This window comes from Typopeltis vanoorti, chromosome 19 (assembly GCF_054136105.1).
Source record: "Typopeltis vanoorti isolate ZY-2024b chromosome 19, IOZ_Tvanoo_1.0, whole genome shotgun sequence".
Lineage (NCBI taxonomy): Eukaryota > Metazoa > Arthropoda > Arachnida > Uropygi > Thelyphonidae > Typopeltis > Typopeltis vanoorti.
In genome coordinates, this window is record NC_143567.1 from 71,214,080 (window position 1) to 71,231,704 (window position 17,625).

General features: G+C 34.9%; 1 protein-coding gene across 1 annotated transcript in view; it reads left to right on the forward strand.

The window, feature by feature from the left end:
* The window catches only part of LOC150096238 (tubby-related protein 4-like), a 236,452-nt gene that overhangs the window by 69,108 nt on the left and 149,719 nt on the right, over positions 1-17,625 (forward strand). The window contains exons 3-4 of the mRNA XM_090408771.1: positions 1,990-2,167; positions 16,502-16,603. Coding sequence (XP_090264897.1) covers positions 1,990-2,167; positions 16,502-16,603 — 280 coding nt within the window. The remainder of the gene's footprint in view (positions 1-1,989; positions 2,168-16,501; positions 16,604-17,625) is intronic.

Below are 17,625 nucleotides of genomic sequence, written 5' to 3' on the forward strand. Positions count from 1 at the left end.
TTCGGCTTTTTACAGCCTTCTTCAGGTGTTTTTATAAAAGAAAAAACCTTAAACATTGAAGATAAAAAAACTGTGAATAGCACAGGAAAGTCACTATACATAGCCTCCCAGACTGCCATTCTGCTGTGATCAAATACTGGTGCTCACAAGATGCCATACGCATGCACTCGCCCAACAATGTGACCAATGAAGGAACTACTTCGAATACGTTAACTACAACGTTTTCACGTTAAATATGTATAGTAACTTTCCTGTGCTATTCACAGTTTTTTTATCTTCAATGTTTAAGATTTTTTCTTTTATAAAAACACCTGAAGAAGGCTGTAAAAAGCCGAAACTAGTCATGGGATACTATTAAACCTTTTTCTTTTTTTCTGGTTTTTGTCATTCAATTCTGTTTAAATATATATATATATATATATGTGTGTGTGTGTGTGTGTGTGTATACACTTAAAAAAAAAAACCAACCAGCATGTAATTAGCAATAACAGATCACAGAGTCAAATATTCTGTTGAGCGTTTGGACCATTGGAGTTTGGCAATGTATATTTATTGATTTGTAAATTAAGTAATTGCATTCTTACTGCAACTTTATTTTATTATTATTATCCGAGACCTCCAGGGAGTAAAGGACTCATCGAGGGAGGCTATAATTCACACCAGATGCACTCACTACCCCCTAAGGGAAAATTATTCCACTCACTCACTTATTATGATGGATATCATGATAAGTGACAAGGACTGAACCCTTGTTTCTTGGTCTTATCAGTTTCTTGTAGCATAACCCAGCTAACATAATATGCCTATGGAACTTTAATCATGCCAAAGTGCATAACTTTACACTTATTAACATTAAATTGACAACCATTTTCGTTTGCCCAAATTTCCAGTCTATTCAAATCTCTGGGAGAAAAATCTAGCTCTTACCCCTTTCTTCACTGCAGATAACTTCCATGGATGCCCCAAGTTTTCTCTCCACCTTCCATATAACGAAAAATTTCATCAGGTGATATCCTATAATACCCATTCAAAAGTTTATAGACCTCTATCATATCACTCCTCTTTCTCCTGTTAACCAGAGTCTGCAATCCACATGCATGCAATATGTCCTCATAATCTAAATCCCATAATCCATATATAATCTTTGTAACTCTTCTTTGCACCCTTTCCACAGCTTCTTTATCCCCTTGGAACCCGGAAGACCAAATCTGCACATAATAATATAGGTGTGGTCTTATCAAAGCTTATAAAGAGGCAAAATGACTTTCTTATCCTTACATGTCAAGGTTCACTTCAACATTGCAATTATCCTCCGAGTTGTATTTGCGACTTTTGCTATGTAACCTTTGAACTTTTAAATTCCTATCCACCAATATCAGTTTCTTGTAGCATAACCCCACTAACATAATATGCCGCTAGAACTCTGATCATGCCAAAGTGCATAACTTTACACTTACTAACGTTAAATTGACAACCATTTTCATTTGCCCATATTTCCAGTCTATTCAAATCATTTTGTAATTGCTGAATATCATTAGCATCCCTGATTGCCCTGTCTATCTTCATGTCATCAGCAAACAATTGCGCATCTGATGTTAGATCCTTCCTGATGTCATTAATGTATAGATTAAACAATAATGGCCCAAGGACTGAACCCTGAGGTACGCCAGCCACTGGTCACTTAATGGGTGTGAATCTTCCAGATTCATACCCACTGTATATAACTTTTTGATATCTGTCTGTCAACAACCATCCCCTGATCCAAGTCAAGAGTTTATATCCCAATCTCATATTCGTCAGTTTATATATATATGTTATATATATATATATATTTATCTTTAAATTTGACTTGAAGTTATTATTTAGAGATACTTTAAACCAAACTGGGGCACATTATCATTTCACTATTTTCATGATATCTATCATAATTATTATTCACAATATGAAAAAAAAAATGTGATGAAAGATGTTTATGATAATGTTTCACAGGTGCTGTTTGGAACATCCACTGGTCAAATAGTTGTTATTGATGTCCATGGTGCTGTTGTAGCCCAAGTAAACATACAGGAGGATACTGCCATAACAGCTATGTCTTGGTCTTGTGAAAAATTCAAAATGGAAGAAACTGATGAGGAAGAAGGAAATAGCACTGAACAAGAGTCAAAAGGTTTGTTGTGTTAATAAAGTAATTATTTTTACAATATCTATAAAGATAAAAATTAAAATTCCAATCCTTCTAAAATCAAGCATTCAAATCTGCAGAGATATATGGAGTTGCAAAAGAACAAAGCCATTAATATTTTTTAATATTTTTATACAATGGTTTCTGATTGTGCATAATTTTGTTTTCGGTTTAAGCCAAAACAGTTAGGTCATTTAAGTTGAAACTTAGTAATAAATAGTTCCTCACCCCACTGCAGTCTGTTTTTATTTCATATTTAGAATCTCTCTTAAAATTTATCACGTCATTTCAGCATAGGAAGATTGATTTCGTGGAACTCAGGTATTCTACTTAAGAAATAATCATCATAATTAAAAATATTGGAACACACATTAAAGGCATTAGAAAGTTTATAGACCAAGTTTACAAAGCAGACAGATTGTAAATGTTGGTAATTATTTATTATTATTATTATTATTACGGGCGACTCCAGGGAGTCCTTAGACTCATGTCCACACAACTATACGACATTCTCACAGTATCTATCATACCTTGCTTTGAACTCACTCACTGTCATAGCACCCACAACAGACTCTGGCAGCTTATTCCACTCGTTTACCACTCTAAAAGTAAAGAACCCAGCTCTAACACCCCTGCTAACCACACTCTTGCCCAGCTTCCATAGGTGTCCCCTAGTTCTCCCACCACCAGTCCTGATCTCAAAAATATCCTCTGAATTAATCCTATAGAAACCCTTTAGCAATTTGAATATCTCATTCATATCTCCCCTCTTCTGCCTATCAACCAATTTCTGCAACCCACAAATCTTCAATCTGTTCTCATATGGTTCATTCCATAGACTCGCTATCATCTTAGTTATAAATCAATACTATATTAATAATATAGTATTGATTTATGAAAGATAAGGATGCAACTGATAAAGTATACAATGCTAGAACAGGAAAAATAGCAAACAATCAATCGCTCAAAAAAATAGTTGTACAGCAAAATCTCATTACAGCATATACCAAAGCTGCAGAGATCAAAGAAGTGGTTTATTGTAGTAAATTACCTTCAAAGTAATATTGTGATGGGACTAGCAGGTTTTTTAAAAGTTTTAAAACTTTGCAAAAATCTGCCAGAAATTTAATAGTAAATGAGCTTGCTATTATAGTGTTATTTATAGTGATAGCCACATGTTTGCAGATCTGGAGGAGGCATGTGACAGGATGATGAAGGATGTCATATTCTGGGCACTAAGGAAGAAATGAATGAAACATAAAGCAAATCAGTGTCTTAGGATTCCAAAACACTAGTAAAGACATGTGATAGTCTTTACTATTGTTTTGGAACACTCAGAATGAACCTTCTGACTTGCATTAGGAGGTTCACTCCAAGTCTGTTTCTGTTTATTCATACTGTAAAAAAATAGCAGATGCTTTGGTTATGATTGTATAGAGATATTTTAGTTTTCAAAATCTAAGCAAATCTGCGAATATGTGGATGAAACGTATGAATAAGAAGAGTAGAAATAAATGTGGAAAAAAGCTGAGACACCGAGTAGTTGAGGATGCAAAAGATAATACAAATTGAGATAAAGATAGAATTAAAATGTATATAGAAAAATTTAAACTTAAATGTTGTGGTGCTAAGGAAGGAGAGGTTTCAAAGTGATGATAGGAAATTTGAAGGCAAGTTGGACGAAATGGAGGGTAATGTTCAGACTTGTGTGTTAAGGAGTAAAAACATGGAATGCAAGAATGAAAGAGGAGCAACCAGGAAAAATGGAGACAAATTTTCAAGTGGACAGAGTTAAAAGATAAATCATATGCAAAAGGAGAATATAAGGTTTCACATATATATAAGAAAGATCATAGGAAAAGCAGAGAAAATTATATTAGATGAATTGGATATGCATTCAGAGAGAGGATAAAGAGGAGCCAATTAGGAAATCATCCAAGAGACAAGCCAAGAATGCTCTTTCTATACTTCTGTAGTTCTTTCTAGACACAAATATTGGCTATATTGAAGTATGGTTTATCTGTACTATATATAGCTTCAAAATGCTGTTTGTTTTCATTGGTGCTTATTAAAAATCCTTTTTTTTTTAGCTCTATGATTAATTAATCCATTTCATAATGAATAAGGCATTTATCATATTTTAATGTTAATTTATCTTATTTTATTGTTTAATTAAATGTTGTATTTAATGGGGGGAAAGAGCTTTTTAATTTCTGAAAAATAAAATGTTATTTTTTTGCAAAAGTAGCCTTTTAAGATGAAACCAAATACATTAATTTCAATCACTTCAAGTTCTTTTTTCAGCAAATGGATAATCCAACAGTATAGTTCAGAAATGTCATTATTATTGTTCTTGCTGTGTTTTCAGTAAAGAATGATCTTGTTTAGTGGCAGATATTTTTATTCCTGTATATGTCAGTAGGTAAGCTCTTAACCAAGGCTCTGTATAAGCCTTTACTCCATATGATGTTATTGGGATTTAAACATCGGGACTCTGTGTGTCTCCTAAAAGGAGACAGTTGAATTATTGTTAGTCTAAAACATTGTAATCTAAGAAAAAAAGATGTAAGCGGAAATGCATTTTATTCTTGATGTTTAGCAAGACTGTAGCATTCATTTTGCCTCAAGGATGCTCAGAAAAACTTCATTCACATAGTACATCCTAAAAAAAAATTATATGCCTGAGGTGCTGAGCTGTGTTTTAAAGATGAAGAGACCATAATGCCAATCTGAAATTATGATGCTTAACTATAAACAGTAGTGCTTGTGTATATAGAAAGTCCATTATGACTGCTGTTATTTTATTCTTCCTTAAAATGAGGTTTATAGTTCAAGCGAATTCCTAGTGAAATTCAGAAAAACAAATATAAAAGTTCAAATAAAGAATCTGTTCACCTAGAATCGAGGCATGAAATGATTTTTAAAAAAATACATTATCATCAATAGCATCAAATTCCTGCCATGTACCCTCAAGGGGTGTACAGGATATGATAGTTCTACATGAAAAAAAATTACATCATTACTAACTTCCTATCTACAATTTTTCTCCAAATCAGTCTGTTACTTGTCAAGACTCCAACATTATCAGATCTTATATTTCTATCGTCTAAGGCACTTTGTACCAATTCAATCCACTTATATCTTGGTCTTCCTCTGGGTCGTTTTGCTGCCAACCTGGCAGAGAACACTTGTTTTGCTAATCTTTCTTTGCCCATTCTGTTTAAGTTACCATACCACCTGAGATTAGCTCTGCTAACACATTCCTGGATGCTGACAATGGCAAGTTCTTTCCTAATATCCTCATTTTTAATATGATATTCCCATTGATGCCATCTGTTCATGCCTATAATCTTTCTCAGGACTCTCATATCTGTGGTCTCTAGTCTTTGGTCAAGTGTTTTACTTCTGACCCAGCTCTCAGATCCATAAGTTAAAACTGGTTTGAACACTGTCTTGTATACAGCTAATTTAGTTCTGACTAATTTTTCTCTTATTCCATATGAATTTATTCAATTGACTTCCCACGATACCAGCTTTGTTGATTCTGTTGTCTATTTCCATATTTAATTTACCATCTTCAGTAAAAATCGTGCCTAAGTAGCTGAAATGTTTTATTTGTTCCATAGGTTCCCCGTTCACAACACAGTTTATATTTTCAACAATTCTACCTATTTTTATTGTCTTTGTCTTTTTATTGCTGACCTACATACCGTATTTATTACAACGGTTATTCAATTTAGTTAAGGAATCTTACAGACTTGTAGTGGATTTATTGATAAGTATAACATCGTCCACATAAAGCAAAGAGCTAACATTAACATCTCCAATTTTGATATCATGTTTAATACCACGTTCCTTCATAATGTGATCCATATAGATAATGAATAACAGAGGGGATAATGTACATCCTTGTCTCACACCAGATTTAACATTAAACCATCTTCCTGTACTTCCTTCAATTCTAACTGCTGACTCACAACTCAAATAAAGACTAAGTATTGCTTTATATAATGCCCCATTGACACCATATAACTGTAGCGTACTGAATAGCTTCTCACTTGGCATCTTATCATATGCCTTTTCCAGATCAACAAAACTCAAATAGAGATCTTTGTTATATTCCCATAATTTCTCCACTATTTGTCCTAAAGTGAAGATCTGATCCTGACAGCCTCTATTTCACCTGAATCCAGCTTGTTCTTCATCAAGCTTTTCTTCCACAATTCTTCTCAACCGTTTCTCAAGTATACTTGCATAGATCTTGCCAGGAACACTCAGTAGGGAAATACCTCTGTAATTCTCACATTCAGTTTTATTTCCCATTTTATATATGAGTACTGTTAGAGCTCTACTCCAATCATCAGGAATTTGTCCCTCTGTCCAAGCTTTCTGAACTATGCAGTGCAGCCACTGTAAGACTTTTATACCACAATATTTCAGCATTTCTGGTTGAATATCATCTACTCCTGCTGCCTTTCCACATTTCGAGCCTTTGATGGCTTTTTCTACTTCAAGTATGGATATGTATTCCTGACTGTATGCCTGTTGTGTGTGTTTTACTACTGTGCTATCACTGCTTGTTTCATTTAGTAATTTTTCGAAGTAATTACTCTATACTTCAAGAATATCTTTTTCTCCTGTTTTCATGTAACCTTTATCATCTCTAACTCCTTTTATAGTACTCTTTCCTCCATTTCTAAGCTTCTTCAACAAACTCCAGAATATCTTACTACCTTCTTGATATTAATTTTCTATGTTCTTGCCAAAGTCCTCCCATGACTTGTAAGAAAGCTAAACAATGTGTAAAACTAGCTAAACACATTTGTCTCTGTGTTCTCTAAGAGCACAAGCTGACTTATTTGCCAGCAACTTTTGATATGCTTTGTTCTTTTCCTTCGCTGCCTCTTTAACTTCCTGTGTCCACCATGGAGTTCTGATTTTTCTATATTTGCAGACAACCTCACCACATGCCTCTCTGGTTGAATCAATCAAAGTTTCTTTCAACGCTTCCCACTGAATCTCTAAAGTTTGGTTCCTGTTCTGAAACTCTTTGATTTTTTCTTCAATAATCTTTGTGTATTTTAGTCTACAGTTCACATCTGAGAGCTGCTCAACTTTTATTTGCTTTAAAACTTTCTTACATGTTATTCTTTTCAATATGAAATTCAATTTTATCCTGCTCAGGACTAAATAGTGATCACTTTCAATTTCAAATCCTCTGTACACTCTGGTGTCCTGCACCAGGGAGAAAACATCACTATCAACAAAAACATAGTCAATGAGACTTTTCTTTTTCCTTTCCTCTTCTCTCCATGTGAATTTGTGCACATTTTTATGTTGGAACATGGTGTTAGTAATAACCAGTCCATGTCCTGAGCAGAAATCCAACAGATATTTGCCATTATTATTAGCTTTGCTCTTTTCTCCAAATTTTTCCAAAATATTTTTGTATGTCTCACAATCATTTCCTACTCTGCTATTTAGATCCCCAACAAGGACCAACTTTTCCTTTTGCATTGTGTCAGTCGCTTTTTTTAATGCCTCAAAAAATTCCTCCACTTCTACCTTTGTAGAACCTTTCGTGGGACCATAGGCACAAATAAGTCTCATTGTCCAGTTTCCCCATTCTCATATTTGCCCACATTACTCTACTCGAGACTGACGGCCATTCAAGAAGATTAGCCTCGTATTTTGTGTTGAATTCTATGGCTAATCCTTCTTTTCCTTGATTGTCATTGCCTGAATATAACATTTTGTATTTATTGCTCAGAAAGATCTCACCAGTTTTTGTCTTTTTTGTTTCAGTCACCCCTATTATGTCGATCTGATACTTATCTAATTCCTCAGCTAGCTCCATTTCTTTGCCATTCAGGCTTCTTATGTTGATAGTACCGATATCTTTAACTCTGGTGATGTTGAGTTGGGTTTGTTTTCAGATTTGTTTCAGTAGCTGACTTTTCGCTGTTTGCCCTGGTTCCCTGGCGAAAACAACGTGGGGGGGCTTCTTTAACCGGGTGACGCCTCACCCAGCATGAAATTTTGTCATGTCGTACCATCATTTTTTATAAAAAGTACATTATTATATTCAAATTTTATCACATCTTGATAAAAAGTGCATATATGACACTTACTATTGTATATACAGTTGACACTTACTATAGCAAACTCAGAGACCACAGTAATAGTTTGTTATAGTGAATTTCTTTTGGCACAGCATCGTATACCTATAAAGCATAGGTCAAGACTTTTCAGTATCTTGTTATAGTGGCGAGTTTATTTGAATGGTGTTTGCTATACTGAAAGTCAACTGTTCTATGATAGTATTGCATAATTAAGTTTACATTATTGCTAGCTTCCTGTCTTACAAATTGTTATTTTTCAAAACTGATATTTTCAGATCTCATATTTCAGTCTTCTGAGGCCTTCTATTTCAGCACTACTAACTGTATCAATCCACTTAGATCTTGATCTTTTTCTTGCCTTTATTGGCAGCAAACACCATATGGCAAGAACCTCTTCTAACCTTGATTCATTCATTTAAGCGATGATACTGCCTTAGATAAGCCTTGATCATATGTTCTTGAATGCTATTAATGTCATGTTAAATTTTGACCTCTGGATCTAAGACTTGGATTAGAAATAAGTTAATCAAAGACTGTAGACTACCAGTTTTGAGAACAATTATGAAAGATAGCATCAGCGACAGGTAGAATCACTAAATAATTTATAGGATATTAGAAGTTCTTGTAGAAAGGCTTGTACGTTGATTATACATGATTACTAAATAACTTAATTCACAACATATACTAGAATATAAATTAAATTAACACTTTCTCAGCCAATGGCTACCCCCCCCCCCCGCAGAAAATCCAAAAAATACTAAAACCAGTAAACCACAACCCCCCCCTCCCCCCTTCACAACAAATATTACTCTAAAACCATCACCATTCCCTACATCTGGGGCACCTCAGAAAAAATTACCAAAATCCTAAAAAACATGACTTGACCTCTTGTTACAGACCATATAGAAAATTTGCATCCCTTATCTGCTCCACTAAAGACCAACCACTTCCCCTAGACTTACCTGGTGTATACCAGGTCCCTTGCAGCTGTAAGCTGTCCTACTTTGACCAAACAGGCAGGACAGCGAATATCAGAATTTCAGAACACAAGGACTACATCCGGTTTCACCAGTACAGCTACTCTGAGCTGACAGACTATACTCTGGATACATGCCACAATAATACACTGTAGCAAGTTCAAATTTGAAAGACTATTCATGGAATCAGCCTCAACCCTAAGAAACATGCCAAACCTTAACAAATTTGGATGTGTGAGCCTGCCCCAAATTTGGGAGACGCACATCAGGAGAACTTCAGCCCAACGGCCAAGAATACCTAATATAGCCCGCTAGGGGGGGGGCACCATCAGGACTTCAGGAAAAACAGTAGCTTCCCCGCTTCTTCCCCATTTGCTGTTTGTAGTGCTTGTGCACGTGTCTTTATCTTAAGTTCCCATGAAGATGGCAGCATGACGTTGCCAAAATATTGGAAATATATATTAAAGTTTAATGTCATTTCTTATGCCTGATTTTACATATCTTCTTCCAACAGCTTACAACTTAAACATAGGCTGTATACTTCTGTATTATGTCCATTTATACTATAGTTTTGTGTTTTGAACAGCTTTTCTTGACAAATATCTAATACTGCTTCCTCATCTAAAAAAATAAAAAAATGTCCATGGAGAAAGTGGAGAATCCTTGGCTGTCCCCTCTATCTATTTGTAGAATTCAACTTGCGAAACGAAATAGCTTGAGTTCATGGTGAACTGAAAGAGGGCTGAGATATCATCATCAAATTCCTGCCATGTACCCTCAAGGGGTGTACAGGATATGATAGTACTACATGAAAAAATTACATCATTACTAACTTCCTATCTACAATTTTCCTCCAAATCAGTCTGTTACTTGTCAAGACTCCAACATTATCAGATCTTATATTTCTATTGTCTAAGGCACTTTGTACCATATCAATCCACCTATATCTTGGTCTTCCTCTGGGTCATTTTCCTGCCAACCTGGCAGAGAACACTTATTTTGCTAATCTTTCCTCTCCCATTCTATTTAAGTGACCATACCACCTGAGATTAGCTCTGCTAATGCATTCCTGGATGCTGACAATGTCAAGTTCTTTCCTAATATCCTCATTTTTAATATGATATTGCCATTGATGCCATCTGTTCACGCCTCTAATCTTTCTCAGGACTCTCATATCTGCGGTCTCTAGTCTTTGGTCAAGTGTTTAACTTCTGACCCAGCTCTCAGATCCATAAGTTAAAACTGGTTTGAACACTGTCTTGTATACAGCTAATTAGTGTTCTGACTAATTTCTCTCTTATTCCATATGAATTTATTCAATTGACTTCCCACCATACCAGCTTTGCTGATTCTGTTGTCTATTTCTATATTTAATTTACCATCTTCAGTAAAATTCGTGCCTAAGTAGCTGAAATGCTTTACTTGTTCCACAGGTTTTCCATTCACAACACAGTTGATATTTTCAACAATTCTACCTATTTTTATTGTCTTTGTCTTTTTATTGCTGACCTTCATACCATATCTATTACAACAGCTATTCAATTTAGTAAGATAATCTTGTAGACTTGTAGCTGATTTATTTAGAAGTATAACATCATCCGCATAAAGCAAAGAGCTGACATTAACATCTCCAATTTTGATATCATGTTTAATACCACTTTCCTTCATAATGTGATCCATATAGATAATGAATAACACAGGGGATAATGTACATCCTTGTCTCACACCAGATTTAACATTAAACCATCTTCCTGTACTTCCTTCAATTCTAACTGCCAACTTACAACTCAAATAAATATAAGTATTGCTTGATATAATGCCCCATTCACACCATATAACTGCAGTGTATTGAATAGCTTCTCTCTTGGCACCTTGTCATATAGCTTTTCCAAATCGACAAAACTTAAATACAGATCTTTGTTATATTCCCATGCTTTCACGAATATTTGTTGTAAAGTGGAGATCTGATCCTGACAGATTCTGTTTGGCCTGAATCCAGCTTGTTCTTCACCAAGCTTTTCTTCCACCATTCTTCTCAACCATTTCTCAAGTATACTTGCATAGATCTTGCCAGGAACACTCAGTAGGGAAATACCTCTGTAATTCTCACATTGTTTTATTTCCCTTTTTATATATGGGTACTATGAGAGCTCTACTCCAATCATCGGGAATTCGTCCCTCTGCTCAGGCTTTCTGAACTATGCAGTGCAGCCACTGTAAGACTTTTATACCACCATACTTCAGCATTTCTGGTCGAATGTCATCTACTGCTGCTGCCTTTCCACATTTCAAGCCTTTGATGGCTTTTTCTACTTCAAGTATGGATATGTATTCGTGACTGCATGCCTGGTCAGTGTTTTTTATCACTGTGCTGTCATCACTGCTTGTTTCATTTAGCAGTTTTTCAAAGTAATTACCCCATACGTCAAGGATATCTTTTTCTCCTGTTTTCATGTCACCTTTATCATCTCTAACTCCTTTTACGGCACTCTTTCCTCCATTCCTAAGTTTCTTCAACAACCTCCAGAATATTTTGCCACCTTCTTGATATTTATTTTCTATATTCTTGCCAAAGTCCTCCCATGACTTTTGTTTAGCTAGTTTTACACACTGTTTAGCTTTCTTACATTTGTCTCTGTATTCTGTAAGAGTAAAAGCTGACTTATTTGCCAGGAACTTTTGATATGTTTTCTTCTTTTCCTTCACTGCCTCTTTAACTTCCTGTGTCCACCAGGGAATTCTGATTTTTTTATCCTTGCACACAACCTCACCACATGCCTCTCTGGTTGATTCAATCAATGTTTTCTTCAGAGTTTGCCTCTGAATCTCCAAGGTTTGATTCCTGTTCTCAAACTCTTTCATTTTCTTTTCAATAATCTTTGTGTATTTTAGTCTACAGTTCACATCTGAGAGCTGCTCAACTTTTATTCGCTTTAAAACTTTCTTACATGTTATTCTTTTCAATATGAAATTCAATTTTATCCTGCTCAAGACTAAATAGTGATCACTTCCAATTTCAAATCCTCTATACACTCTGGTGTCCTGCACCAGGGAGAAAACATCACTATCAACAATAACATAGTCAATGAGACTTTTCTTATTCCTAGCCTCTTCTCTCCATGTGAATTTGTGCACATTTTTATGTTGGAACATGGTGTTAGTAATAACCAGTCCATGTCCTGAGCAGAAATCCAACAGATATTTGCCATTATTATTAGCTTTGCTCTTTTCTCCAAATTTTCCCAAAATATTTTTGTATGTCTCACAATCATTTCCTACTCTGCTATTTAGATCCCCAACAAGGATCAACTTTTCCTTTTTCATTGTGTCAGTTTCTTTTTCTAAAGCGTCAAAAAATTCCTCCACTTCTACCTTAGTAGAACCTTCTGTGGGACCATAGGCACAAATAAGTCTCATTGTCCAGTTCCCCATTCTCATGTTTGCCCACATTACTCTACTTGAGACTGACTGCCATTCAAGAAGATTAGCCTCGTATTTTGTGTTGAATATTATGGCTACTCCTTCTTTTCCTTGATTGTCATTGCCTGAATATAACATTTTGTATTTATTGCTCAGAAAGATCTCAACAGTTTTGGTCTTTTTTGTTTCAGTCACCCCTATTATGTCGATCTGGTACTTATCTAATTCCTCAGCTAGCTCCATTTCTTTGCCATTCAGGCTTCTTACGTTGATAGTACCGATCTTTAACTCTGGTGATGTTGAGTTGGGGCGTGTTTTCAGATTTGTTCCAGTGGCTACTTTTCGCTGTTCGCCCTGGATCCCTGGCGAAAACAACGGGGGCCTTGTTTAACCGGGCGAAGCCCCAGCCGGCATGAAATTTTGTCATGTTGTACCATCATTTTTTTTATTTTGGTTTAACCAATAAGAATACAATTCGGTCGACTAAATCCCAAATTGCCAGCCCATCCTCGTTCGTTCAGTATCAAAGTAGATACCCAACAGGGTGCACCACGAGAAGGTGAGGATTGGGCATTAGGTCAGAAGCCCTGGTCGGTTCTCCGTATTCCTTTAAAGGCTATGTGAAGGTCTCCTCTCAGTTATACAGCTTTGACCCTTAAGCACCCCAGGGCTGAGATATCAAGAGCAAATATGACTTGGATGAGGCCTAAAGTGTCTTTGAGTGGGAACATTAGTGAATAAAGAGGAGACATCAAAACTGAACATTATGTCAGTATATTGGAGTGCGAGGTTTTCTATACTAGCTTTAAAGTGGACTGAGTTTTTTGTGTGTGAGCACTTTGGCTAAGTGTTTATACCCACAGTGGCATTTCCCTCATCTACTTTGGTAATTACTATTCTGTTGTTTTTAATTTCTTGCAGAGTTTCAAATTCTTTTCTAGATAGGTTGCTTTTTTGATGGTTTAGCATCAAAGAAAAATGGAGAGGTTGATGCTAGGCATCACATTAAAAGATAGAAGCCAGACTCATGCTCTGACATCATTCTTCACCACAAGCAAAATGGAAATGCGCCAGACATCTATCCAGAAGAGAAGATGAGCTATGGATCACCATACTAACGAACTGAATTCCAAAAGAAGGGAAACGAGGTTGAGGACATCCTAAAAGAAGGGGGAGTGATGAATTGTCAAATTTTGTTGGGAAAGATTGGTAACCATTGCCAAGCGCAGAGAAAGGCAGAAGGAATTGGAGGAGGCCTTCATCCAACATTGGACAGAAAATGACTGAAAAGAAGCAGCAGCATGAGTGAGTACCTTGGCTACATCCAGTCTGATGTTGTTGGGAATATGGTTTGGAAGGCTGAGAACAATCTCAGTCATCAGGAAGCTTATCTTTGTGTTCTGTTGAATACCACACTCGCTTACTTCCTACGTTCTCTAATTTCTAGTGCTTGAAAGATCATGCTATAACTATTATTTTAAAGGATCTTGCCTAATTATGTCCTTTAAGTTCTGGAAACATCAACAATGTTTGCAGTTCTTCTGTCTTATCCAACTCCTCATATACCCTTCACTGATGGCTCTCAGTTCTGCTGAGGCTGGTGTCTTAGCAGAATTTTGCATGTCTCCATCTCTGACTCTTCATTACTCACCTTGGTTCCTTCAATGAAAATAGCAGGCAGTCCTACACATCCAAGTAATGTGCTGTGGCTGTAACATCCAACTGTGCATCACTATCTTGTGTAGTATCAACCAGTGTAGAATAATTTAGTTTGCCAGATCCCTGACTGCCAGCATATTTTACTTTGTCCAGCATCTGAGTGGATACCTAGTATCCATGTATTTCGTTAGGAGTATGCACAGACTCTTTAGAAGTTTTTTAAAAAAATTCTTGACATTTTCAAATTCAAAGAACCTTTAAAAAAAAGTTTCATTTTATGAGTATTTCTAAAAATTTAAGTCATTCTGATTTTTGTTTTTATTGGGCCATTTACAGCAGCACAATGTAACAAAACTTGTCAGTTATATATTGCAATAGCTCTACTCTAGTTAGAAGGAATTTAATAAATTTGATTTTGCATGTATGCATGTTATCCAATGTGTTCAATTGGGTTGTTTTTATTGGCAAAATTTGATCATTGATTTGAACTGATATTAATAATTCCTCATTGGTCAGATGGAAATTTAATCAAATTTGGTATTTAGAATTTCTATTAAAATTTCCCAGGATGTTTCATTCAAAAAAAGAAAAAAATCCTGGAAACAAAGGGTTAGATAATTGAGTGCATATTTTAGAGACAGGCTAGAAAAGATAAACTTCTGGAGAAAATGCAAAAGAAAATTGAAGAAAGTAATTACAGGGAGAACAAGAGATCTGTTTAGAAAGATAAATGGAGTTACAGGAAAGGTTATCCCTAGATCAGGAGAAGTAAAAAAAATTATTTGGGATAAAGATTGATAGAAAAAGCGATTAAAAAAAAAATAGAGTATGTAGAGGAATTGCGTAAGAAAGATAATTATCTTTCGATGTCTTTTCATTATCTTTCAATAAATTCTCCTTCAAATTATAATTTGAATTCAAATTATAATTTGAGGGAGAAAATTCATTGAGAAACCAAATAAAAATTGAGATAATATGGGCAGAACAGCTGTCAGAAGTAAAATTCCTTGATGCTGATAGTGTCAATGGAATTGAGAACAATATAGGATAAAGTATTGAATATATTAGCTGAAATCTGTCAAAAGATTTAGAAGAAAATATACTGGCTTAGAGAATGGAATGAATACTGTTTTTTATGCTTTCTTTGCAGCTGTTTTTCAAGTTTGTCTAACTTTGGCACAAGGAAGTAGTTCTCTCCCCCCCCCCCCCCCAACTCTTATTTTTAACTGCAACTCAAATCAGCTACAGAATTCACTCTAATTTAGACAGTAATACCAGTGAAGAATATCAGATGGCAGCAGTTGCCTTCTGTACTAAAGTTAGCAAATTGGCAAAAGAACTAAATTTGGCTGTCAGTAATGGTTAAAGGGTGTAGACCAGATGCATAATGATTTCTACCTTTAGTTGTCACTGGTTGGGCAAAGAGTTCTGACTGCTTCATTTAAGACATTAGAGAATTTATATATATATATATATATACACACACACACATAGAGTGCTAATTTTCTTTTTTTGATCTTTTTGACAAAATTACATTTTTAGAAATATATACACGTTAGCACAAGAATGTTTAATTTGCCAAATATTTCGGTCTGAATATTACAGACCATCTTCAGTGGCTACATAGGAATAGTTTTTAAAAAAACAAAGTGGAATACGAACAATTGATCATTCATACATAGAATGAGCCGAGTGATGTACATGTTTTAAAAACATAATTAAAGATATTAATTCAGAAATTCATATAATGATCTTAAATAACATTAGACTGATTAAAAAAAAAAAATAAAATAATGTGTTATCCTGATTAAACTTTCCCAAATTTTTGATATAGATATACAGTCATTATGATTCAAGTTAGGACGTTGAAGTAAGGCCTCTATGCTTTCTTTAAATAAACGTTATGTCATTATGTCACAAGTATCGTTAAAAAATCAAAATCACATTTTAATTTGTTGGTGACTTTCATTACACTGTTGGTATAATAACAAAATGAAGGTATTAGTGTATTGTTGATTGATGCTAATGTTCACTTTTTATCATGAACTACAGAGATATTCTAGTCTTATTTTAAAATTTAAAGGAGTTTAAAATTTTAAAAATTTAGATTTTTTTAATGTAATATATAATTTATTTTTCAGAAAAAATTCCAGTACTAGCTGTGTGTTTTCAGAATGGTACTATTTATCTAATGAAAAACTATGATGACATTTCTCCAGTTATACTAAGAACAGGACTTAAAGGTAAAAATCAAATACTGTACTTAGTCAACAATTTTTGCTTTATTGATGCCCCTTATGAGAATATTATTATTTTGTGACACCTTCAAGTAGTCCAAAGACTCATCGAGGAAAGACACCTACTCTACAACTCTTGTCTCCACCACTCCATCCATCAACTACACTGAATCTCTACTATCATCATCTACATCAGCGCTTCCCAAACTATGGGCTGCGGCCCCCTTGGTAGCCATAAGTTTTGTTGAGGGGGGGGGGGGGGGGGCTAAGAAATAATAAAAACAAATTTAAAATGTTTTTAGACTAAGTAGATTTTTTTTAATCTTAAAAGAAACATATTTAATTTTTATTATTTATTATTTCTTTTTTGTTATCTGATATATTTTAATGTAAAAAAAATCGCACACTGGTGTTGGTTCACAAATTTTGCTTCCTGCGTATTTTGGTGCTTAATGAATATTAGTAAATATATGCATTTTTGGAAATTATGGAGACAACTACCGTGTTTGAATAAAAACTTTAGTTTTATATTACTAAAATTTTACAATTCGACGTTTCGACCTTTATGTCAGGGTCATCTTCTGGGGCGTACAAATATACACAAGAAACAAGCTATACTACAATCATACTGGTTCATTAAAGACACTGACTAACCGCTACCACAATTGTTGGCCTGACCTCTGGTGAAAAGAAAAAAAAAAAAAATTATACATCAACGCTAGAGTCCTATTACTTGTGTTGTCTACTATATACAAATATCAACAATAAAGATGGTATGAAAATTCCAAGGATCTGGATGGCACACATTCAGCCAACCTAATATGAAAGATTCGACATAAGTCAGGACCTAGCCAATCCGCTAGTATTAGAAACCATTCCACTCCAACTGGCTGGACTGATGTTAATATATGTATATAGTAGACAACACAAATAATAGGACTCTAGCATTGATGTATAATTTTTTTTTTTTTTTTTTTCTTTTTTTTTTTTTCACCAAAGGTCAGGCCAACAATTGTGGTAGCGGTTAG